The sequence below is a fragment of the Xiphophorus hellerii genome, chromosome 2 (genome assembly GCF_003331165.1).
Source record: "Xiphophorus hellerii strain 12219 chromosome 2, Xiphophorus_hellerii-4.1, whole genome shotgun sequence".
Taxonomy (NCBI): Eukaryota; Metazoa; Chordata; class Actinopteri; order Cyprinodontiformes; family Poeciliidae; genus Xiphophorus; species Xiphophorus hellerii.
Genome location: NC_045673.1, coordinates 307,552 through 332,642, shown reverse-complemented (window position 1 = coordinate 332,642; position 25,091 = coordinate 307,552). Strand labels below are relative to the sequence as shown.

At 48.3% G+C, this 25,091-nt stretch overlaps 2 protein-coding genes and 1 long non-coding RNA gene across 7 annotated transcripts; 1 reads left to right on the top strand and 2 right to left on the bottom strand.

Moving 5' to 3' along the window:
• Window positions 1-1,305: 1,305 nt before the first annotated feature.
• On the bottom strand, window positions 1,306-7,634 carry zpd (zona pellucida glycoprotein d). 4 transcript variants are annotated; one of them, XM_032546475.1, is made up of 11 exons: window positions 6,883-7,634; window positions 6,490-6,659; window positions 6,380-6,416; window positions 6,200-6,307; window positions 3,937-4,145; window positions 3,706-3,863; window positions 3,512-3,626; window positions 2,018-2,142; window positions 1,763-1,946; window positions 1,585-1,690; window positions 1,306-1,516 (listed from the first exon to the last, which is right to left on the bottom strand). In XM_032546475.1, exons 2-11 carry the CDS (start codon window positions 6,508-6,510, stop codon window positions 1,395-1,397), a joined length of 1,185 nt encoding a protein of 394 aa, XP_032402366.1. In that variant the 5' UTR covers window positions 6,511-6,659; window positions 6,883-7,634; the 3' UTR covers window positions 1,306-1,394. The 4 variants fall into 4 exon arrangements, with proteins under 4 accessions (XP_032402366.1, XP_032402376.1, XP_032402357.1 ...); XM_032546485.1 differs by lacking the exon at window positions 6,883-7,634 and having other exon boundaries at window positions 3,706-3,860; window positions 6,490-6,876; XM_032546466.1 differs by lacking the exon at window positions 6,883-7,634 and having other exon boundaries at window positions 6,490-6,875.
• A 2-nt stretch (window positions 7,635-7,636) lies between these two features.
• On the top strand, window positions 7,637-9,211 carry LOC116708701 (uncharacterized). The gene is made up of 2 exons (XR_004336742.1): window positions 7,637-8,357; window positions 8,456-9,211. It is a non-coding gene; the product is annotated as an uncharacterized LOC116708701 (long non-coding RNA).
• A 133-nt stretch (window positions 9,212-9,344) lies between these two features.
• nup93 (nucleoporin 93) lies at window positions 9,345-24,258 on the bottom strand. 2 transcript variants are annotated; one of them, XM_032546321.1, is made up of 22 exons: window positions 24,113-24,258; window positions 22,854-23,053; window positions 22,594-22,711; window positions 21,141-21,203; window positions 18,624-18,752; window positions 18,039-18,113; window positions 16,859-16,951; window positions 15,303-15,442; window positions 15,097-15,229; window positions 14,773-14,930; window positions 14,537-14,702; window positions 14,368-14,461; window positions 12,506-12,697; window positions 12,305-12,431; window positions 12,151-12,223; window positions 11,061-11,105; window positions 10,820-10,936; window positions 10,613-10,731; window positions 10,388-10,505; window positions 10,237-10,320; window positions 9,736-9,864; window positions 9,345-9,635 (listed from the first exon to the last, which is right to left on the bottom strand). In XM_032546321.1, the coding sequence occupies exons 2-22, from the start codon at window positions 23,030-23,032 to the stop codon at window positions 9,525-9,527; spliced, it is 2,463 nt and encodes an 820-aa protein (XP_032402212.1). In that variant the 5' UTR covers window positions 23,033-23,053; window positions 24,113-24,258; the 3' UTR covers window positions 9,345-9,524. The 2 variants fall into 2 exon arrangements, with proteins under 2 accessions (XP_032402212.1, XP_032402215.1); XM_032546324.1 differs by having other exon boundaries at window positions 9,345-9,632.
• Between the last annotated feature and the right edge of the window lie 833 nt (window positions 24,259-25,091).

Sequence of the window (25,091 nt, the reverse complement as noted above, 5' to 3'; positions counted from 1 at the left end):
AGGATCTTTTATTTTGAAAGTCCTTTAACCGGATTCTCTCGGTTCCGTCTTGCCGCCAACATGGAGCCACAAGCAGCAAAATGAGTCAGAAACGGATCAGATTGTTTGGAAAGTTTCTTTGTGAAGGGAAAAGGCCCAGAGAAGAGACAGGAGGATGGATTTATCCCGGCAGGTGATTCCCACAGTCCAAGCTCTGCATGATATGGTGACCGGATGTTAATGAGGCAATGAAGCTTCAAGCTGCTTCTCCACTAGAGACCAAGAACCCTGAGCATCAGCAACACTTCCGGTCTCATCGTCTCTCGTCTCTCCCAGATGGACCGTCTGGTTGCAGAGAAACAAGCTCAGGGCTCCATTAGTCGTTATCCTGAGTTAAAGTTTTCACCAAAGTAAAATGTTTGTTTTTGTGGCGCATCTGTATCTTATTTTGAAGGGATATGTAAACGTTACCATAGCGACCAGAGTCAGAGAGCGTTAGGGCAGTGGAGAGACGAGAGGAGTTTGTGAGTTTTAGGTCTGGTTCACACCATTTAAGGATTGTGGGATTTAACATTTTTAACTGAATAAACATCCATGTTTATTAAATAGATAGTTTCCACATATCTCCGATATCCACTGGATTCTGGGTTGCGCCACGTCAGCTGTTTGGGTTTCCCCTGCGTGCTTACGTCAGCACGTTTTCTGATTGGCTACCTGTCACAGGTTGCGTTCTCGCTCCCAGTTAGGGATACCAGGGCAAAAAATGTAAAATTGTGCCATGTGAACTAGTCTTTAGTTTACACACCAACATGCAGAAATCTTATCTGGACCCCCCCCCCTCCAGTAAAACAGCTAAATCTTGACCCGTCTGCGGTGATAAAAAGGTTGGGGACCACCACTGCTTTAAGGGACCTCCAAGCAGTTGAATCTGGGCCTGTTCTGAATGGAAAGAACTTGATTCTCTGGTAAAACGGCTTGCCATACCTTCTGAAGTTGACCTACATCCATAAGCGAAACCCGAGGCCGCCACCTGCTGTTCTTGTTGTAGAATTGCAGCTGCACAAACTTAACTAAAAAACTGGAAGAGTTTCTTTCAACCTTAATATTTTGTAAGTTAATCAGTTTTCTGTTGGCAAAATTAACAAAACCTTTTTGACCATTTAAATGATGACTTAACATGTCCGCCTCATGAGCCCCCAGCTCTGGTCCGGTTCCTCCATCACAACCGATTTAAAGTTTATTTTGGGGGTTTTCTGCATCATAAACATTATTATTATTTTGGGTTTTCTGCATCAGTTTCTGGCTGGAATGAATCACATCTAGAACTTGAAAGTATTTTGAGTTTTATAAAAAGCTGCTGTGAACAGGAGGAAAACAGGAAGTGATGAAAGAGGGTTTATTGGAGCTTCCTGCCGTCAGGGGCCGTCGGGTTCGGGGACCCGCCTCCTGCCGGCCTTGGCCACAATGATGAGGAGGGTGAGGAAGAAGCCCAGCGTCCAGACTGCGGCCACAGGAAGAACCGCCGCCGTCAGAACATCTGGAACAAAGCAGACATGAAGAACAGAACCTGGAGATGATGACGGAGGAGGAGGAGGAGGAGCTCACTGGACACGGGCCGGTCCGGAACCTCGACCCGGATCGGTCCGTAGGACAGCAGACCGCGGCTGGGAAGCGGCCTGACGGCTTCCCGCTTCCTGATGGCGCCACAGCTCTGAGGAGAAAAACTTTAAGTTCTGGGAGGACCAGAGGAACTGGGCCGGGTCAGAACCGGGCCGATGCTCACCGGCAGGCAGGACGGCTGGTCGTCCGGCTCGCACAGCTGCACGCTGCAGTGCAGGTAGAACTCGGCGGGTCCAGCGGTGAAGCGGAACATCTGGAAGCGGAACCGGACCCCGGAGCTTCGGCCGTTGGGCCCGGCCCGGTCCTCAGCCAGCGGGAGGAAGGTCACGGTGGGGTCGGCCACGCAGCTGAGGAAGAAGAGGAGGAAGGGTGAGGAGCCGCTTCCTTCAGCAAAGAGAGGAGCGGAACCGGTTCTGACCCGTTCTGGACGAGGCTGTGAAGCAGTCCGGTGGCGTTGGGCTGCGGGGACCGGCTGGCCCAGCAGTCATCGACCCGGAGGAGGAAGAAGTCCGCAGGCTCGGCCACAGAGACCTCCACATGCACCTGCAACACGAGGGCCGGGGGTCAAAGGTCAAAGGAAAGGGTTAAACTGCAACACGGATAATGTTTCACAGCGTGTTGGATTCATGTCAAAGCGTTAAAACCGTAGATATGGTCGCTGTGTTGTAGTTCTCCAGACCGGGTTAAAAGAAACGTTTTAATGGTCTCGGGATTTTATTTCTAGACCGCAGCTGCAGAAATATCACCAAATTTACAGCACAAATTTATTAACATCTTTGTTTTCACTGGATGCAAAACATTCCGATTCAAATCCAAGCAATAACGCGACTTGCTAATTACGCGTTTCTGTCGTCGCCTCCCCTTTAACTTCTACAGTCACTTAGAAAAGAAGCTCAAGGAAAGCTAAGCTCTGTGGACGTGATGCTAGCAAAACTAGCTGTTCAGGGACAAACTGTACAAAACGGCGTCACTCACTGCGCTGAATTATTGTGCGCAGGTGTTGACTGACATGTCGCATGTATGGGACAACGCTGCGACCACAGTCTGACATTCATGAACGATCCGATTCTTCTGAACGGCTCTTTACTAAGAATGATAGGACTGGAGCCTCAGCGACAGCTGTTCTTTGTTCTTGCAATGCTCTAACTATTATTTTATTTAATTATACACATTGATTTTTATTTAATCAGCGAATAAATAAAACACCAGAACATAAGAGCAGCAGAGCATGCTCGTTGCTCGGACCGTGTTGGTCTCCTGTCATGTTCCAGATGTTCCAGCTCTGAGCTGCCGGGCTTCATGCAGCAGAGAGAGAGAAAGTCAGTCGCCTTGTTGCTCCTTGGTCAGCGTTCATAGTTGAGCGTTGTTTACTGTTGGTGCATTACATTAATTACTGTTTAATGCTGCAGACAGTGGTGGTTTCTGACATGGGCAGTATGGGCAACCGCCCAGGGCGTTATCATTTTAAGGAGGGCAGGAGAACTCCAGATTGTGGCACAGAGATGAAGCAAAGTAGAATGAAGAGTTTGAATTGATAATGATACTGGTTAAATATATTTCAGCTCCAAGTCTTTAATATCTGGATGTTTTGAATCTTTCAGATCAATTTGAGAAGCAATTTTGATCATATTTCACATTTATTGAGTCATGTAGCGCGAGGCGCCGGTCTTGGTCTCGACTGGGTCTCGGGTTGGGTGGTCTTGACTACTAGAGATCGGTGATCGGTATGGTAGAAAAAAATCCCTAGAAATTTAGTAAGTCAATTAATCGGAAAACCCTGAATCAAACATTTTGCATTGAGATAAAACCTTTAAGTTGTAGATTTTTTAAATTAGTCATCTTTTTCCATCCAGACATTAATCGGTTAATCTAAATTAATCGGACCGGAACCGGGTCAGCTGTGTCTCCTTACCGGGTCCCGCAGCTCTATGGTCGGCGTGCCGCTGAAGGCCCGGCTGAAGCTGCTGTCGGCGAACAGCAACATCTGGATGGTGGCGTCCGTCTCCTCCACCTGCATCACCATCTGGCTGATCAGCCAGGAGACCTACGTTACCGCCGGAGGTCCAAACTGTGGCAGGATCACCAGAATCGGTCCGGTTTTCTCACCTGGAGATGGGCCGGACCGGGAACGGCAGGCTGACCCTGCGCAGGTTCGGGTAGACGCAGGTGAAGTCCATTTTAATGGCCGGGTCTCTGATAATGTTCCCGCTGACCTGAGGTTCTGATTGGACCGTGAGGGAGTACAGGAGGTGGGTCGAGTTCTTCTGCAACAGAACAGAAGGAGTCGGTTTGGATCACAGGTGAGGAAGGTCTGAAGCAGTGGGACCGGACCGGTACCTGCAGCGGTTTCCCTCCGCAGGCCAGGTATTTCTCCCTGGAGGTCCGGAACATGAAGAACGGCGTCCCGGCGATCACCTCCCTCTGGGCCCGGCACGACCGGTTCGGCAGGTGCAGCGACTCCAGCGGGACCTTCAGGTAGGAGAAGAAATCCTCTGCGGCCCGGATGCTCATGAAGTCTCTGCCGCACAGGACCTTCAGCTGCGCGCCTGCAGGAGGACAGACAGCGTCACGGCGACAGAAACTGGCAAAAAGCCGCAGAGCGTGAAAAAGAAAGAAAAAGGAAACTTTAAGCAAACAGAAGCGCCGCTCCACGACTGACGGGTTAACCAGATTTATCCAAAATTAAAACTCATTTCCTTGGAAACAGCAGAAACATCTCTGCCGCAAACAAAATAATCTGCGGGACTTTCTCTGGATTTAGACTCATAGCGGAACAAGTCGGCGTCGGGCCGGGGGGCGGGGCTAATGACCGGCCCTTTATACCCAAATAATATAATTATTATGATCATTTTACTTTACAACACAGACATGACCGCAACAGCGGAGCTTACAAGTTTCACCACCACAGAGAGAAACTGTGTCTGAAATCCATCTGACTTGAAGTTCAACAAACCAGGAGACCAGAAACATCCGGCTGCTGGTCACTAATGACGGAACAAATTCAATTCAGTTCAGAACCGCGGATGGGTTCGGACCATTTTAACACTTTATCAATCTCAACTCAGAGCCTGGAGCAGCTAGCAACTGCTGAAGCTAAAAGCTAGGTTTATTGTTGACGTGTTGAACAGAGCACGCAGCAGCGCGTTGAAGCGGGAACACAGAGGCTCGCGGCGCATGCGCAGCGTGTCACAGAAGCTCGTGCTCCTCTGGATGTTTGTAACTCGGCGCGGATCGCGCGCGCGCCGCCGTTCACACAAACTGGACGATCTGGAAGATTCTCCAATGGAAACCTGAACTATAGACGCCATGCTGCTGTCTTGGCTCAAAACCGCTGAACCCGACCAGAACTCAGCCTTCAGTCCCTGACGTCACTGCTGGACCACCGACAGAGAGAAAAGGGGATGTAAACTAGACGGCTGGGCTGATCCAGTTTACAATCAGTCTACAGTTAACTCACTCTGTGAATAATGTCACAGTTGCTACCTGTAACCAGTCCGGCTCCTTCGCTGGGCTGCCAGTTTTGGCGGGTCTGAATCGCTGCCAGCAAAAAAGTCCGGTTCATCTCCAAGACCAGGAACAAATTATGCGTCCAGTTTTTGGCTTTTCCTTGCTCTCTGTTTCCATCCTTTTCACTTTGCCGCTCCATGGAGCTCCACTCATGTTAACTTAGTCTGTAGAAATGCTCTAGCTAGTTTGCCATCTGTTGCCAAGTGACTGATGACGTCAGTCCACTTGTCATTTTGTGCCAAAGTTAAATGTAAATAAAGTCAGTCATGCAACAACATTTTATTCCATATTTTACACTACGTCACTAAAATCAGTCAGTCTTGTAAAGTTTTTAGCAACCATGAGTCAACAATGACTGGGGCAGCCTGCTACATAATCTACTACATGACCCGCTACATGACCTGCTACATGACCTGCTACATGACCCGCTACATGACCCGCTACATGACCCGCTACATGACCCGCTACATGACCCGCTACATGACCCGCTACATAATCTACTACATGACCCGCTACATGACCCGCTACATGACCTGCTACATAATCTACTATATGACCTGCTACATGACCCGCTACATGACCTGCTACATGACCCGCTACATGACCCGCTACATGACCCGCTATATAATCCTACATGCACCATATTCAACAGGAGGCCCTCAGCCTTCTCCAGCTCTCATCAGACGTGATAAAGGCTTGGATCCCTGCAGTCATATTTTGCCTCCCCTCTGGGCCCCTCTGGGCTCCTCCGGGCTCCTCCGGGCCCCTCCGCTCCTGCTCAACACCGGCAAAACCTGAGAACATGTCTCAGCCATTTGATCATTAAACGAGCGGCCATGTTTTCTGTCAAACCGCGGCCGCTGGTTGGTCACTTGCTGACCAATCCACTGACAGGTGACGTCATTTCTACTAGCCTTACTGGACCGAGAAATTCATCCAGAATCGAACCAGAATCTGAGTCAGCGGGTCCAGACGAGTCTGAAACTGCTGGTTCTGCTGCTGAATAAGAACCGACATGATTTTAAGGGGTAGGGCCTTCGGAACCAGACCTGAGGTCCGGAGGCACCAGAACCGCCGGGAGAGGAGCACGTACTGTGTCCGCAGTTCGAGCCGTAGAGTCCCGCGGCGCAGCGGCAACTCCTCCGGTCCGCGGATAGGACGCAGGTCCGGGGGTCGCGGCAGTTCTCCACGCTGCAGCTTCCTGCTCACACGGAGGACGGGATGAGTCCATCCGAACCGGAAACCACACAGGAAAAACTTCTTCTGTCCTTACCTTCAACTCTGAGACACATGAAGCCGATGAGGATCAGCTGAGGAAGACAGAGCAACATTTAGTTCTTCACACTGAACAAATCCGCCGGTTCTGACGGTCCAAACACCCACCTTCAAACCCAGCGGCGCCATGTTCTGGGAATCAGTAGGTTCGACTCTGTTTCTCTGCGCTGACAGAGGATCCGGACGCCTCTTCTTCTCCGCTCGTTTTCAGCAACTGCAATCAAATTCACCTGGTTCACACCTGCAGGCCGCGCATGCGCCTTAAACACCCGTTTGGCCTGTTAATTAGATTAATTCATGCGCACTAAGAAAGAAATTAAAATAACATAGTTTGAGTTAAATAAAATGAAGGAAAGTAAAACAAGGTACACATTATTCATATATAACCGCCAACAAGATTTTGAAATCAATATTTTATGATTATTTTTTTATATATAAAAAAAACAACAACAAAAACCCCCAAAAGTTTGGACTTTTTCAAATTAAAGTGAACTGTTGGACCTCATTCATTTTTGTCTCTGTGCTCCACCAGGTCCGGTAACCAGTTCCAGAACCCGACCAGAACCCCTCAATACATACCTTGAGAAATAATGAGATTTGGTTATAAAAACAGGCTTTAATGCTAAAAAATGATCACATGTTACAAGCCATACATGTCATCCAGACGGATCAGAACCAGAGTGACATGCACCGTCCAGCACCGGCCCACTGAGCTGATAGACGGAACCAGATGAGGCAAAGACTGGAGAGTTTAGCGTTTTATTCCTCTCTGCAGTCTGTTCCTCCCTAAAGGCTCCAATCAGGTTCAGTCTAATCCGTTTCAGGCTGTTTACATATGACTGCCGGCAGTCTCACGTAAACATGGTTATGTAAGCTGCAGGGTGTGTGTAAGCAGATAAAAGAGATGGAGGGAAAGACAGAATTCATAACAATAATTTTCCTCTAATCAGTCAAATATTAAAAATAAATCATAAGTTGAGTTTATTTCTGATTTTTTTTAACGATATGTACAACTAATCTAGATGAGCTTCAAAGTTTCTGACCTCAGTGAGAGTGGTGTAGTCAAAGCTCAGATTAATGGAAACGTTGTTTTCAGGTCAGACAGGAAATCTGCAGGGAAGAGACTAAAGTGGGTCAGAAATATTAAAACCAGCCAACAGCCACAGGACAGAACCAGAGCCATCTGCTATCTGGGTCAGAACCAGAACCATCTGCTGGTACTGGGCGGAGCTGCGGTCTAAACCGGTCCAGTTAACCAGAACCAGAAGTTCGGTTGTAACTTGGTGGATTTCTGGGCACCTTTTCTAAAGTGACACAGTAAAAAATGAACAGCAATAATTTTCTTTCTTTAACCTTTCATAAAGAAAAATGAGGCTGTTAATTTTCACCATATTGTTCATACATGAATAAATATCAGAGTTCCAACATTCGCCAGCTTTACTGTACAAACTGAATATTGAAATTAAGTATTTAGTTAGGAATTTAAATATTTAATTTGATAGCTAAATATTATGACGTAATTTCTCCCTCTGACCAGAACCGAACCACGAACCCAGTCGCCTCCTCTGTTCCTGGAGAGTTTCATTGTTAGAGCGCCTCATGCTGGCCAGGTTCTGTTACTACAGCACGTCGGGTCTTCATGGGTTTGCATGAAAACATTTTCAGAAAAAACGTCATGTTCACCAGGAACCTAAAAAAAACACACAAACAAAAAGTGGAGAAAACTTTCAGGTTTGACCAGCCGACTGGACGGCGGCCGCGTGTGGCCCCCGAGCCGCGTGTTGAGCCCCTCGGTGACGTGGTGAGTGATGCGCGGCCGCCCTGGTGTTGAGAAATGGCCGGATTCTGGCAGCGCTGCCATCGGCCTGATTCACAACACCAGCTGCAGCAGCACGTCAGAGAGGAGGTTCGGCTGTCGGTCCGGTTCCGATGCGCCTGCAGCAGACAGAACTGCAGGGAGGATGATGAGGACGAAGGTCTGGACGGGTTCTGATGGATCCAACGGTTCTGCTTCCTGTTGAAATGATTTCTGATCCGATTGTACATGAAATATTTCTGCCTTTGCTTCCCTCAGGCCCCGAACCGGAACCGGCAGCCATCTGCCAACAGGCAACACGCCGCAGATCACCGCGCCTGCAGCAACTTGTCCTCAGACATTCTGGATGATTTACTGTCAAAAACAAAACCATGAAGAATGAAATGATGATCTGAAGGTTTTTCTTCCATTTTCAGGAAATGCTGACAAATGATTCGTCCGACACTGAACAGTTTTTTAAATGATCAGCCAATCAGCGAGCAGATCTAAATCTGCTGCTTGAATCCAGAAAAATGACTAAAATCTGATTTAATTAGCAACCAGTTGATGAGATGGTCCTAAAGCTCAAGCTACATCTGCGATCAGAGACTTCCTGTCGGAAGTGGATTGGGTCAGAGGATGATTAAGGGTCAGGTGTTTCATCTCCATGGAGACAGTCCAACAGAACCAGCGTCCCCTTCTGCACATTTAGAACAAACTTCAGTTTTTCATGATTTTTTGAGTCAAAAAAACTTTTTAGACGAAGGAAATAAAGATCAACATCTGGAACACGACGTGTTCATTTACAGTAAATCATTTCTGACCCGCAGCCCTGAACGCATCCTGCTGGTTGAGCACCTACCACTTTTTTCTTCCACTCAACTTTCCATTAATACACTTGGATGCAAAAATGAATATGGAGATAACTGAACAGGCCCGCTTTATCATTCTTTATGATTATTGTAACTATAAACTGGATTCGGGGTTTTAATTGCTGGAAGCCGTAAAATAAACTTCTGAAATATTTTTGCTCCATCTGGACTGAAACGTTTTCTGTTGAAAAACTGGAATAAATGAATTTTCTACATCAGCCTGAGGCAGAAAGATGTTTTAGTTATGGAGGACAAACAGCAGCAAACATGAGGAAAGTGACCAACAAAACACGGACTACTGAAAAGCTTTTATTTTGAAGGTACAAACAAAAAGAAAAAGACCTGACAGGAAGTGGAAAAAATGAGACATCAGAAAACAGAAGGTGGGGAGGTTCAGGTTCTGTATCTGGTCCTGTCTGGTTCTGGTTCTGTCTGGTTCTGTATCTGTATCTGGTTCTGGTCCTGGTTCTGCCGGGTCAGTTCATCAGCAGCTCCATCTGGACCAGCCTGGCGTTGGTGTCCCCGGCCATGTTGTAGGGAATCGTCCCGGCGAAGGTGATGAGAGCTCGGGCCTGAAGGCGCAGCTGCTGTTTGACCAACCGACCAATCGGATCAGTTTCAGCTGTTAATGTTTGCTGGCACCAAATAAGCTTTTATTCTGAAAGCGTCGGCGGCATTTCCTCTCACCGTGCCTCGGTCCTCCGCGGTTCTGGGTGAGCGGCCCGGTGTGCCCGCTGGCGCCCCCTTCAGGCGTTTGTACTGGGTGAACAGGATGTTCATGGTGGCCAGCAGAACTTCAGACAGGTTGTGACGCACCTGAGGTCAGAAAGGTCAAACTGTTTACTGACCTGGGACAGTTCAAAGGTCAAACTGTTTACTGATGGACTGGAAGAATAAAATCTGTTCAGCCAAGATGGAACCGAGTCGGCAGATTTGGTGTTTGAACTTTAGAAACATGAAGTGTTTAGTTTCAGGGGGTTGAAGTCAACCCACCAGCTGGAGGATTAAACTATGAAATCATTTAAATCTGTAGAACCGACCAACCACCGGGTCAGAACATCGAAGTCATCCGCCATGATTCTGAGACAGATTGTCTGTCGCCCCCTGTTGGCCTGCCTCTGCTGCGCAGGAACTCAACCTCTACCCGGGATTAATCAGTGGGCGGAGTCAGAAATAAGCCCCTCCCACCTCATCGCTGAAGTTCCTGAAGGCCGCCACTCGTTCTTCCACGCTGTCCTGGCTAAGAGGAAGCAGCTTCAGACGCTCCATTACCTGCAGGCAGACAGATGGACCGTCAACACTGGCAGCAGCCTCTGGGGTCAGAGGTCATTTCACTCACGTCGTAGGCTCGGTCCACGTGACCCGCGTGGTATTCGTCGAAGAAGGTCATGAGGTCCAGCAGCAGGTAGAAGGTGCTGCTGATGGACTTCTCAGCAGCTGTGCCCTGAGAGCGATACCTGCACAGGGAGCAGAACCGGGGTCAAGAGTCAAACCGACGCCTTGGACGTTAGCGTCGGTTTCGGATCAGGTGTCGGCATCATGATGCGAGTGTTGCCATGGTTACCTCTCGGCGATCACCACGGCCGTGTTCTTCAGCCTCTCCTTGTTGGACTGGGGAGCGCTGACCTGAGCGATGACCGGACTCAGCAACCTGTTCATCAGTTCCAGAACCTTATCTGGGTTCTGCAAGGCGTACAGTCAGCAGAACCACGTCAGCAGGTCCAGATGGACCCGATACAAACAGGTTCTGCTGTTCTGAGGTTCTGCTCACCTTGGCCAGCTCGTACAGCCTCACCGCCTCCTCAAACAGACCCTTGTTCTCGGCCTCCAGAGCCACTTTGCTGATGATGGTTCTGGTGTCGCCTGCAAACTTATCGATGATCCCGGGCTGAAGAGGAGAGCACGCAGTCAGAACCTGCAGCTCAGGCTAAACGGGTCGGAACCGTCTCAACATCGTCAGGAAGCGGCAAAGCTTCAGCAGCCTGACGGTGAGGAAGAGGAGGACATCTTACCTTCCTGCTGCCATCTTTCTCCAGCTTTCCTAGCAGCATGTCGAACTGCAGGTAGAAACACAAAGACCAGAACCACACAGAAACATTTCAGTCACATATGAGGAGCAGTGATCGCTGCCTGATTTACTCCTTAAAAAAGTTACTTGTAATATCAAGTAATCAGTAAAGTAACAATGTTAGATTGCAAGTTACTTTATGAGATCCATTCAGCAGCAGCTGCCTCAACAGAAAAACAACAACAGCGTCTAAAAATAGCTGTTTCTGCAGATACTGATATTATTATTATTATTATTATTACCCCCAGCACGGAACTAAAAGACTTTATGCAGCTGTTATATGTTGATTCATCTTAGTTTATACAAGTTATTTTTCATGTATTAATGTTTGTGTCAGTTTTTGTGTCTGTCAGCAATCGGCTGGTCCGCCTGTTCTGGGATCGATTGGTAATGCCTCCATCCTCCTCTAGGGGTCGGGTTAGCAACATCACCCACAGGAACATTTTCAAAATGTACTCAAAAATAAAGCTGGACAATAAATCGATAATATATTTCAAGATGGACATGTGATCAATATTGACAGATAATACCTGATCGAATGTTCAATCATTCTACTGAACTCTGATCCAGAACCACACAGCATTCTGGGAGATGTAGGCAGAGGAAAGGCTTTAGCTGCTCAGCCGCACAGCAAGCTAAGCTAGCTGGTAGCAGCTAACTCACTGGCCCTGTGGTTGCCTAGCAACAACCTGTTAAGCTACCTGCACAGCAGCAGCTTCAGGTTTCACCATCGTGCTTCAAAACTGCTTAAAAATAAAACTCAGCAGGAATGAAAACTGGATAAACTGAAAGACCAGACCAGCAGTTTGGCAGAAATTCAGATATTCAAAACAAAACTAATCAATGGTCAATATCAATTGATATCAAACGATGATATTGTGATTCTTTTTTCAGCCATATGGTCTAGTCCTGCTGATGAGTTTGAGTGATTTTGTCAAATAAAAACTGCTTCGGTTCTGTGTTGTCAGTAGCAGATCCTGAAGCAAACCTCAGGACGGGAAAATTCCCGGAGCTTCCTGATCCGAGTCGCTCACCTCTCGACTCTCGATGACCAGCTCGCTGACGCAGCGCATGAACATGTTTTCCCCCTGGCTGTCCTTCTCGTTGCTGCAGGACAGACAGACAGACAGGCAGCGGCAGTTAGAGACAGAGACTCGCCCAGCAGCAGAGGCCAGATGGAGGACGTACCGCAGGAAGTAGAAGTACTGCAGGGCCTCCCGCGGGTCGGTGGACTCAAACTTGCGCGTGTAGAGCATCAGCAGGCGGATGAAGTTGAGGCGGCGGACCATGGGCGGGTCTCCAGGCTCCTGGCTCACTGCAGGGACACGTAGATGCTGTGACCACGTTCCCTGCAGCGCGGATCGCTGCAGTAGCAGGAAAACCACTCACGCAGCTGGGCGCTCTGACCCGACGACTTCAGCAGCAGCCGCAACTCGTACAACACCAGGGCAACGTGCACGGCGTGGCTGCGCAGCCGCTCCACCCGAAACAGGAAGGCCACGGCCGCCTCGAACTGAGCCGTCAGGAACAACACCTGGAAGTACAGGAAGGGCTGCTGGCTGGCCGAGAAATGGGACTCTCCTATTGGACGAGAAGACGGGGAGGCGGAGACGTCAGCGTAGGGATAAGAACATCCAGGATAAAAATAAACTTCATCTTAAACCAGAGAGCTGGAGCTGAGCCGACAACCTCTACAAGCTTCAGGCTGCTCAGAGGAAACGTTTCCTCCTGAGGTCAGAGCAACAACATCCCAACGACAGACGGATGGAATTAAAACTTCATATCATTTATAATAAAATCTGTTTTTCAATCATTAAATAAGTTAAGAAATGATGTTTGCCATGTTCTCAAATTCATCAAGCTGCAAACAGAAAATGGAAAAGTTTGTGACCAGAAACCAAAGAAGCCATGAAACTGAAAACACAGAAAACTCCTGGCCACTGAAATCAGGAGGTCTGAGGTAAAAACTCTTCATCCAAACAGGCTGGACCCTCGGCTTCTACGGCTCCACCATGAAGGAAGCTACATTACAAAGCTAACGGGTAAAGAGCAGTCCCCCACTGCAAAGAGAGAAGAGCTGAACTGAACATCTTTGCCAGCAATAAAATGTCTGAAACATTCTGACTTTAACTGTTCCATATCTGGAAGGAAAACACGTTCACTTCCTCTGCTGCCAAAGAAATCAGAAATCAACTTCATCATTCACAACTTCTTCTGTTTGCAGATTGGCCTGATTGAAAATCTACTGGAGTAATCCAGGTCAATGGGAGAAATCCCTGACTGAGCACCAAAGGCAGATGAGAATCAAGAACGACCAGGCTAGATTTATGCTAAATGCAATAATTACATACTGAATTAAAGAGAGAATCATCATTCTAAAAGATCATCAACAGTAAATATGGAGTCAGAACCCAAAGGTCCAAGACTGTGGTCTGCAAGATGAGACTCTGTCGCAAGTCCAGAGACAAAGGTCAGAGGTCATTCTGGGACGTGCCTGAGAGGAAAAAAGGAGTCCTCCATGTGGAAAGCAGAAAATCCTGTCTGAGGTGTCAGAGGTCACCAGAACATGACTTCATAAATATTGATGGCTGTAGTTTCCTGCGGGCCCTGAACGCCTCATCAACTCCTTCAGAAGAAACTAGAAACGCTGAGCTAAGGCTCATCGGCTTGACGTTTTAATTAGAAATATTTGAATCCTCTTGTTGGCTGAGAGTCTGAGGAGCCGAGCAGGGCGCAGCGCTTCGACGCTTTATAGCTCACTCGCAGCATTTCAGCTCTAAACGCAGCATCGCATGGCAGGAGGACGAAGGAGGGAGAGAGAGAGAGAGACAGGGAGAGAGAGAAGGCTAACAACAGATGACAAAGAACACGTGGAGAGCAAAAGGAGAGCTTTACAGGACAGAACGCCTGAAGGGTGAAGGTGTGCAGGAGAGGATGAGGAGGCAGCCAATCAGAAGTGATGAAGCAGCAGAGAGCCGACAGGATGGGAGAGGAGTGAAGAAGTTCCTGGGCTTCTAGTCGGATTTTATGTAAAAGTTTCCAGCAGCAGACAAACAGCTGAACTGTTACAGCGGCCATCTTTATGATGATTGTGAAGATTAGAGTCAGGAAGATGATGAAGAAAGAAGAACAGTCTTCCTCCAGGTGACCTCAGAGCAGCTCCTCTGGTCTTTTCCTACGGATTCACTGTAAACTGATTCACCGTAGAGAATAGAGCTGCGTTAGCGTTAGCGAGGGATGAAGGTGTGTACCATAGTCTTCCAGCAGCTGCTTCTGCAACTGCGGCAGCGTCAGCCGGTCCTGAGGAGAGCTGCTGCTGTCATCGTCGAAGCAGACCTGGTTCAGCTGCAGGAGAAGCACAGAGGCGTTAGAGAAGAAGAGCCACTCCACCGCTCCTCCCCCTTGGGACCACAGCGCCACCTTCAGCCACAGGTAGTCGTCCGTCTTGTCCGCCACCTCCCCATGGCTGTCGTTGACGTCGCACTTGCCGATCAGGCAGTAGACTGCCCGCTTGTAAGGGTCGGCGCTGTTCCTCAGAGCTCTGCGGTAGTGGAGGCGGAGCTTGTTCTCCGACGCTGGAGACAGGCTGAGAGCGGGAGAGGTGAAAGGTCAGCTTCATGTCCGGGTCCAAAGCGACCTCCTGGACCGGGTCCTACCGTTTGTCTGGGCTGCTCATGTACTCCTGGAACCAGGACTTGAAGTCTCCCAGCTGATGCTGCGCCCGGCTCACCACCGTCATGGCGGCGTTCAGGTCGCCGCAACGCAGGCAGTAGTAGATGACGGCCCAGACCGGCTGGCCCTCCACCTCGCCGTCCTGCAGGAAGTGACACAGAGCCATCAGCTGAACGCACTGTCACTGGTTTCTTTACCACTTCCTGCTGGCAGAATGTTTTCTGGGGTGAACTGTGGCGTCGCTCCCCCCCCCTGTGTGTGTGTGTGTGTGGGTGGGTGTGTGTGTGTGTGTGTGTGTGTGTGTGTACCTGCATGCCCGGCAGCGGCCCTGGCAGCTTGATGTTGAGGAAGCTTCGGACCAGCTGGTAGGTGCCGGGCACGCCGCCCAGCTGTGCCTGATGCAGGTTGCCGAACACGGTTCCCATGGTGAAGCTCTTGTACCTGCAGACCAGGAGAAGTGCTCAGCTGAGACCAAAGATCAGAACCGGAGGCGTAAGTGTTTCCGGGTCGGTACCGGTTCTCCAGGAAGCCGAGCGCCTGCCGTACGAAGGCCATCTGCATCTCCACGGCGGTGCGACTTTTCAGCGCGTCTCTGGCCGGAACCAGCAGCACGTCGGCCATCTGCTTGACCATCAGCCAGAGGTCCGACACGTTCTGCAGGAACCAGCCACAAATACTGCTCAGAGACAAACATCTGCTGTTTTAGCAGGTTTTCCCCAGCGTATTATAAGCCTGGCAGCCCGCCATGCTTTACTCGCCCCCCACCAGGCCAATCGTTGCTTGTTTTTGTTATTAGGAAAATTACATTTTCAATTTAATCTGTATTGCAAACGTCTCTGTTGCTGTGAATGTTTCAGTGGCGGAGCGGATTAATTCCTAAAAGGTAAGTTTATAGAACATAGTTTTATAGTTTATGCATTTAAAGCAGGACCATTCACTCCGCTGGCGCCTCCCGCGCTGCTGCTGCTTCATCTCTAAAGTTTACCTCAGCGCGGATCGCGCTCCTCCTTTCACTCTAACTGGACTCAGGCTGACCTGTATGGATATTTACATCAACCCCCTGTGAGGAATTATGATTCTTTCCAGAGTTTTTGATCAAGTTAGGAGTGTAAACCCACCGTGTTAGCTCTGGTTGTGCAGCTCTACGTGAACCTTAGGATTAACTTGTAGTGGCTTTCAGAGGAGCGTTGAGCGAGAGGTGAGAATGATTTATAATTGTAGACAAAGAAATTTGCACAGCTTTTCCATCTCAGCGTGTGGCGCTGTCTGCCCTGTAAAGTTCATGTCTGTGTCCCGGTTGGTTAGCGGTTAACTAACCAGCGCTAACCTCATCATGCAGGTTCAGCCGGTGAGGAGTTTTCGCCTCGTAGTCACGCTTCACGCTGGTTTTATATTATTTTTAGTTTTATTTTTCCATTTACGCGATGCATCAAATCATACCAAATGCTTTGTCCACTTAGTCAGACAGAGTTAATGCGTCCAGCCGCGCAGAGATCTGAGAAACTCGTCCCATAAACTGGAGCAACCAAAACAGTTTCTGTGTCTCTTGTTAAAAACTCAACAGACAGAAATGTTAGAGCTGCTAAAGAGCCGCTGACTTAACTTGGATTAAACAGAAGTGCAAATAATTTATATTTATCTTATTTGTATTTTTTTAAGACTAGTTGTGGGTTTAAATAGTTTCACTGACAATGTTTTCCCATAACATATAATTACCCAGTAATATTTTTACATTTCCTGTCTACTTAACATCTTTTAATACTAAAACATGGCGGACCCCTCGGCGCCCCGACCGCCGGGCTGAGCAGGTCCTCTGGGGGAAACTCTGTGTAGGATCTCTGTCGCTGTATGGATTGTAAAGTTATCCGGGTTATTGGCGCTTCAGTTTCAGTCTGAGCTCCGGATTTATCACGTAGCCAAAAAACATTTTATATCAATAACTGCTGTCCTGATTGTTTTGGCCCAATAATAAACCAACTGAAACATTTATGGTTTAAATATAGAAAGCTTGCATGAACTAAAGGTCAAAGGTTAGGGAGAGTGAACAGGAAGAGGAGGAGGTGGCCCTACCTTGTCGTCCATGGCGGCGGCGGCGGCAGCGCACAGATCCCCCAGGCTGGGCTGGATGTGTCCGCTGACGATCTTCTCATTGAAAACGTAGATCTGAAAGCGAAATGTTACGGCCGGCTGAAATGATTGACGGTGAGAAACAGCAGCAGGAGAATCAAAATGTTGAAGAGGTCTTCAAACAGGACGATGAAGATGAGGCAGACGACGCCGCATGCGATGTGGCGACACATCTTCTGATGAAGTCCTGCGTCACCCAGCGGATCGGGACAGGAAGCGCCCGCTGCCCGATCGATCAATAGGTTCGATCAATCGGCCCGCTCCCGGCTTCGTGCGACCCGGTTTCAGTCAAAGGCGGGCCAGCTGCTTTAACACGGCTGCCATGGCAACGCCACCAACTATTAGCTCGTTAGTTTGGGCTGTTTCCTCCAGAGGCTGATTTCATTCCTGCTCAACAGGAACCAGAGGAGAATACAGACGCACTTTTACCAGAACAACATCTTTAAGTCATGAGATGAAAGTCGTTTTAATGAGAGCAAAGCTTCAATCTACTTACTAAGACCTGAGCAGTTCGGTCCATCTGGTTCTTACAAATTGGCTGGAAAACTGATCAAATATAACTTCACAAGATGTCCAACATCCCTCATTTTAATTTCTGATTGTTTGTGTTGGAGTCCTCATAAAATTACACATTTATTCCATTACCATTATGAATTTATTGCGGTGATATGACGACGTTATTTTGGTAACATTATGAATTGGTTTTGGTAAAACAGAAGTGGCTCCAGGTACGCAGAGCGCTGGGCGGCTGATAAACTCAACGAGAACTAGCAGAAAATAAATCTCGATTTTCTAAAAGTTCAAACTTTAAAAAACAAAATTTTAAAGCATGTGCAAAAACAGGCCATTTTGATTAATAAATGAACGGGTACATTTTATTTTTTATGCTAATTTTGGAGCCATGTGTTTCTCAGGACTCCAGCCATAGCCACCTTCAAAATAAAAGCCTCCACCATTTCTGAGCTCCTGGCGGCTCTGAGGATGATGATGATGATGAACATCTGCTAGCACCAAGCTGTGTGGATCTAAACTATAACAAAACTTCTACAGAACCTCTATTAACACTGAGCAGAAAGTTCTGGAGCAGAAACCCAAAAGTTCCGTTTGGTTCTGATGGACTCACCTGGCGTCCGTAAGCGACCTCCACGCTGTTCAGGGCGCTGCGGCCCGGAGCCGCCGCCTCGCTCACAAAGCTGGGCTGCAACAGAAGAGCAGGAGTCACATGCAACGTCACGGAGAACCGACCCAGATGTCTAACCCGAACCAGCCCTCTGGAGCTCCAGTTCGCTCCAGTGAACTGCCTGCATGTCATTTCTGATCAGATTGTCTGACTTCCTGCTGTTTCCAGATGCTGCATGCTCCATCAGATTATGTTACAAAAATACTCCATCTAATAACTCTGACTGTTTTCCTTCGTGGCGGAAGGATGGAAGTAGCGGAACCAGTCTGGATGGCAAAACACGAGCTGCATGGAGGAAGAGCGACGGCTAACAGTGTGGAGGAAAGATCACACAAGTGATCATCGACTTCTGGAGGGAGTCTCAGGAAAACGTGATAATTTGGGGGAAGTTATGATGATGATTCGATTTCTGATCGGTAACACAGAGTTCAGGGAAACAGTCATCCATCCAGATACTGATGGACTGCGATGGTGATGATAAACGTGCGGCGCTCAGTTAACCGAAGCTGCAGCGTCTGCATGCCGTACCTCCACATCCTGGCTGAAGTCCAGCGCGTCTTCTCCGGCCCCCAGCAGCGTGTGCAGCACCCTCTGCTTCACCTGCTCCCACTGGACCAGCATGGACTCCCGGTGGTACTCCTCAGCCAACAGGAAGGTCTGGGGACAGACGGAGGTAGAGATGTCACGTTATTATGGACAGGTTAACCTTCATGACAGCTCCAGGTTTCACCAGGAGGCCCCCAGCACCACTACTGAATGTGGAAACCCTTTGCATCGTTCAGGCTTCAGCGTCTACACCAGGACCGGCTGCTCTACTTTAACCGTCCACAGAGACACCGAGACGCAGAGACCATGGGGACAGGAGAATTGAGTCTCCTGCTGAGGGAGACAGAAATTTGGAGCACATCGCCACCTCTCCTCTAACCTGCAGTCAGATTAAACCCAAATACAGGCTAATCACCTGCTACTTCCTGTTAGCGCCTACAGCGGGACACGGGCTAATCACCTGCTACTTCCTGTTAGCGCCTACAGCGGGACACGGGCTAATCACCTGCTACTTCCTGTTAGCGCCTACAGCGGGACACAGGCTAATCACCTGCTACTTTGTGTTAGCACCTTCCTGTTAGCACCTTCAGCAGCATGTCCTAACTGTCCCTCAGTCAACAGGACTCTCAGGCCAGAATAACAAGTGGGACAAGGAAAAACTAAATGCTCCGATTTGTTTTTCGTCCCTCAAAGCCTCTACAAAACGTAGAGAGGGTTTTGCAGGTTTGTCTCATTACTCACTTTGCATATTTTTAAACATCTCCACTGCAGATTATACCATTAATTTTTGTTCATTCTGAGCAATAAAACCAAAATTTAAGTAACTTTTACTGAAAAGTATATAGCCAAGTTTAATAAATTCATTAAAAGCAATAACATCCATCCATCCATCCATCTTCTTCCCTTTATCCGCGGTCGGGTCGCGGGGGTAGCAGCTTCAGAAGGGAGGCCCAGACTTCCCTCTCCAGCCTCTTGTTCCAGCTCCTCCGGGGGAATCCCAAGGCGTTCCCAGGCCAGCCGAGAAACATCGTCCTTCCAGTGTGTCCTGGGTTTTCCCCTCCTCCTGGTGGGACCTGAACTCCTCACCACGGAGGCGTTCAGGAGGCATCCTGACCAGATGCTCCTCTCGATGTGAAGGAGCAGCGGCTCTACTCTCAGTCCCTCCCGGATGGCTGAGCTTCTCTCTCTAAGGGAGAGCCCAGACACCCTGCAGAGAAAACCCATTTCGGTCGCTTGTATCCGCGATCTCATTCTAGATCAACCGGTAAATCGAGAGCTTCGCTTTTTGGCTCAGCTCTCTCTTCACCACGACGGACCGGTACAGCGCCCGCTTCACGGCAGAAGCTGCGCCAATCCGCCTGTCGATCTCCCGCTTCCTTCTTCCCTCATTCGTGAACAAGATCCTGAGATACTTGAACTCCTCCACTTGGGGCAGGACACCCCCCCTGACCCGGAGAAGGCACTCTACCCTTTTCCGGCTCAAGACCATGGCCTCGGATTTGGAGGCACTGATCTCCATCCCGGCCGCTTCACACTCGGCTGCGAACCGCTCCAGCGAGAGCTGCAGATCACGACCTGTTGAAGCCAGAAGGACCACATCATCCGCAAAAAGCAGAGATGAGATCCTAAGGCCACCAAATCGGATCCCCTCAACACCTTGGCTGTGCCTAGAAATTCTGTCCATGAAAGTGATAAACAGAATCGGTGACAAAGGGCAGCCCTGGCGGAGTCCAACTCTCACCGGAAACGAGCCCGACTTACTGCCGGCAATGCGGACCAGACTCTGACACCGGTCATACAGGGACCTGACAGCCCGTATCAAAGGGCCCGGTTCCCCATACTCCCGGAGAACCCACCACCCCAGTCTGCCAATCCAGGGGAACTGCCCCCGATGTCCATGCGATATTGCAGAGTCGCGTCAGCCAACACAACCCTACAACATCCAGAGCCTTAAGGAACTCCGGGCGGATCTCATCCACCCCTGGAGCCTTGCCACCGAGGAGCTTCTCAACCACCTCGGCGACCTCGTCCCCAGAGATCGGAGAGCCCAACCCAGAGTCCCCAGGCTCAGCTTCCTCAATGGGAGGCATGTTGGTGGGATTGAGAAGATCTTTGAAGTACTCTGCCCACCGGCCCACAACGTCCCGAGTAGAGGTCAGCAGCACTCCATCCCCAATATAAACAGTGTTGATGCTGCACTGCTTCCCCCTCCTGAGACGCCGGATGGTGGACCAGAATCGAACAGAAAGCAATAACAATAAGCTGGATATTGAATACTTTGTGCTATAGTCGACGTTTTCTACTGGAAGATTTTAATTTGTTATAAATCATTAAAAGTCTCGACAATTGGCCTCACTTTGGAAACCCTTGACCTTCAGTTCACCTTCATTAACCAGCTAGAACGAGTTCAAAGGTCAGCATCAAAATCAGCAACGAGAGAAACCAGCAACTTCTCCTCCACTAATCCCCTCTCTGGCCCGGTTCTGGCAGTGTACTGACCCTGCGGCGGGACTCCTCGATGGCGGCCAGCAGAGCGTTGTCCCTCTCGTTCTTCAGGAAGCCCTGAGGAGAAACAGAAGGGCTGAGAAACGAGATGGATAAAAACTAGAACAGAAACGGGAGGAAATGGAGAGGACTTCTAGAATAGAGCTAGAACAGAAAAACAGAGATAAATCAAATAGACTGGACGAACCGCAGATTATATATCTGAAGCCAATAAAATAGAATGAATAATAGAAGCAAAGCAAATAGAGCGGCATCTTTTCTAGATGAAGGCAGCAGCCGACCAGATCAGTACGGTCCGAACCCGTCAGAACCCGACCGGTACCCACAACAGACCCAGTAATACTTCCCAACTCAACCCAAGGGCTGAGGCTGATTTATGCTCCATGATAATAATAATAACATTAATAGTAGGAAATAAACATCATGTTTCATCGAACCAGAGTTACAAAATCGGGCCAGGCCTCAGAACCAGAACCGGCCGGACTCTAACAGGAAGTCATGGAGCAGAGCTCAGTCTGCAAGTCATCATCAGAGACGAAGTAACTACAGAAAAACTACTGAGCTGATCCAGACACCCCTCACCAGAACCAGACCTCCCTCCTCCCAGCACAGAGGAAACTCTTCATCAGTGTGAGGAAGACTCACGCATGCTGAGGCGTCCAGAGGGTCCGAAGAGACGGGAAGAGACGGAGGACGGCGGAGCGGCAGCAGGAGGATTTATGGTGAACGGACTGAACCACGTAAGATTTGAGACGGGGGTTCAGGAGAAACCATTCACTCTGTCACATATTAACCCTCCATCAGCTGTTACTCTCTCACTTCCTTCACCTCATAAGCCTGCATTCTTCCTGCCATTACCCCCCCAACGCAATTACAGAAACAGATTTTTACCCTCAGTCGATGGCGTCCGACGTCCTGTCTTGAAATTAGGCTAATTATGCTCTTAAGGGTCATGTTGATTTAATGAAGGGGTTTCATTATTTCCTCCCCCATTACTTGCCCCCGGTGGGGTGGACTAATGGGGGAGGATGGGGTAGCAGCGGGAGGAGGAAGATACAGCAGAGAGATCTCCAACTAAAGTTACCAAAGTTCAGCAACAACCTCAGAACTAACAGCAATCTGCAGACGGAAGCTGAGTGCTCTTCCTGTCAGCCGGCTGTAAAAGCCTCCAGGCCAGCAGAAATCAGCTGAAAGAAACATCAGGCTGCAGAGAGGAAAGGTCAAAGTTCAACCTTTACTGGCCAAATCCACCATCTGATTATTAAAATGGAAAATGCTTGAAAACATGAAAACATGTCTCTCTGTTTCATACTGGCAGTCCAGTTGACATTTAAAGGGAGTGTTACTGCGTCCCCTACAGAGAACTAGCGTAGGTCTGGGATTCTGAAATTAGCAAGTTGGACCCGGCCCGGCGCTCTGGACCCGGCCCGGTGCTCTGGGACTCTACCTGAATGTCGGTGTCTTTGACCGGCTCCAGCGGCTCGAAGGTGGTGGCAGCACTCAGACTCTCCAGTCTCTGGGAGATGTGGAAGATGTCCAGGCCTCTGGACCCAAGCAGGATAGAGCTAAAGAGGAACACACACACACCGTGAGACGCAGAGGCTGCTGACGGCCACTAGAGGGCAGACCAGCCCACCACAGCATTCCAGTACCACCAACAGCCAAATGGGTCTGTCCAGGTCTGACCGGGAGCGATGAATAACATACGCTTTAACGTCAGCTGCATCCTGGGAGGTCCGTGTCAGGGTTCTGGTCCGGAGCCGCTCTCCAGCCTGCTGGATCTCCTGGAGGTTCCTTTCAACGTGCGGCAGCTCAGACACAGCTTCGGTTTCTGCAGCCAGCTGCTCGGCCTGCTGCAGCAGCTCCCCAAAGCCTTCTGCGTCCATGGCTCCACAGAGCAGGAAGACCTTCAGAACCACAAACACAGGTCGGATTTATGGAGGATAAACGCCGACGTGGTTCAGGCCGGGAAAATGAAACGCTTCCAACATCCTTTCAGTCCTGACAGAAGCAGAAATCATGTCCATTTCTGTATTCTCTCCTTAGGCAGCCCACATGTCTCACGATGAACATTTCATCTCTAAATAAGCATCTACTGCATGAAACCACATCGCTTTATTTCATTTCAGCTCAGTTAGAATAAATTAAATTATTTATCTTTGCTAGATGTCAAAATATATATAGAGAGATAAAGGTTTTAGGATGTATCAATTTCACTATAATATTTGCTTTGAAAAATAAAATATGCCGTGTATTTTCTGTTTTTATTGATAAAAAATATAATGTCCTTCTAACCATTTACAAGGAGCTTCAGCATTAAATATCTTGTAGAAAAATGCTGCCTTGGCAACTGAAAAAACAAAACATGATGAATGAATTTTTGTTTTTCTGCTCTGTTCTTCATCTGTCTCTCTTAATTCTATTCAGATTTATATACTTCACAATTCAACAATATATGTTCCACGTTGTATTTCCTTCCACATCTCTCACATCATGTTTTTCCTCCTAGTTAAATATTTGTCATGTCTGACCAAGACGCAGTCTCATTATTGTTTCTCTTTCACTCACTAACAGACTTAATACCGATTTTTGTATCAATTCTTTCTTCATTTCATCCTTTCTGCCATATTTTCAACAACATTAAGTATTTATTGTGCAAATTGTTAAATGAATGAACTTTGAGACGTAAACATGAAAGCTGAGCAACTGCTTCTGCGCACATGGAGCTGTTCTGACAGCTTTTGGCGTTAAAAATAAAAACTAAGAAGTCAGTTAAAAACACAATTCACAAAAGAAAACATAGAAATATCAAATTGAGACTTTATTTGCTGACTTTAGTCATTTAAAAAATCACGTGTTTGAAGTATTCAGAGCTAGCAGTGTTAGCATGCTAACAGTCAGCTAGCAGGCTAACGGTGGTGCTAACTGTTTTGCTGGTTGCTGCTGAAGATGAAGCAGCTTCTTACCTGGACAGAGAAGCGGGGGCAGCAAAGGTCTCCTCCGGGCTTCACCGGCAGCTGAAGATCCTCAGTTAGAAAATAGTTTCCTTCAGAAGAAACTGGAATCCAACTTCCGCCCGGTATTTCTGAAGCTTGATTGTGATTGGTCGAGAGCTAGTCCCTACCGGAAGAACTTCTTCTTCTTCTTGGTTTAAAAGATGTTATGCCGAGAATTGCTTTCCCTTTCGCGGGAGCGCGCATCGCTCTAAACTCTCGCATATTGATGAGAAAACGGACTGAAATCTAGCTGAGTGAAGCTGACACCCCACGCAGAACCGGATTTGATGATTTTCTACAGCAGAGCGCAAAACAGTCAGCGTGGAATTTCCCCTCGTATTTATAGGCAACCAGTAGGGGGCGCCAAACACCACTCATCACAAGGCAATTATGAAATACATACAAAAGATATTTACAAAACAACTTTTACCAAGAATTTCACCCGTATATCTAATATCCGTTGTGTGTGTATATATATATATATATCTGCCTGTCTGCCTACTATATATATATATATATAAATTTATATTTTATATATTTCTATATATATAAATTTCAAACTCTCTCCTCATGTATCTTCTCTCTTTTTCATATTTATGACATTCTAATATAATATGTTCTTTGTTTCATATTTTCCACAGTTATCACATTTGTCAGTATTATGCTTTTGAATTTTTAAAAGTGTATAGTTAAGTCAATACTTTCAGAACATCTTCTGTAGTTCCCTTCAGATCAAAAATCTATTTTAAAAGAGCGTCCTGAGGGGCGTGCTAACTCCCTGCGCCACCACAGCACGTTTGGAGGCCTTAGTCCTCGACGCGGACGTCGCGGGTTCGACTCCCGGTCCCGACGACCTTTGCCGCATGTCTTCCCGCCTCTCCTCGCCCTCCTTCCTGTCTCCCTACTGTCGAAAAAATACGAGCCGCTAGCGCCGCAAAAACTCTTCGGA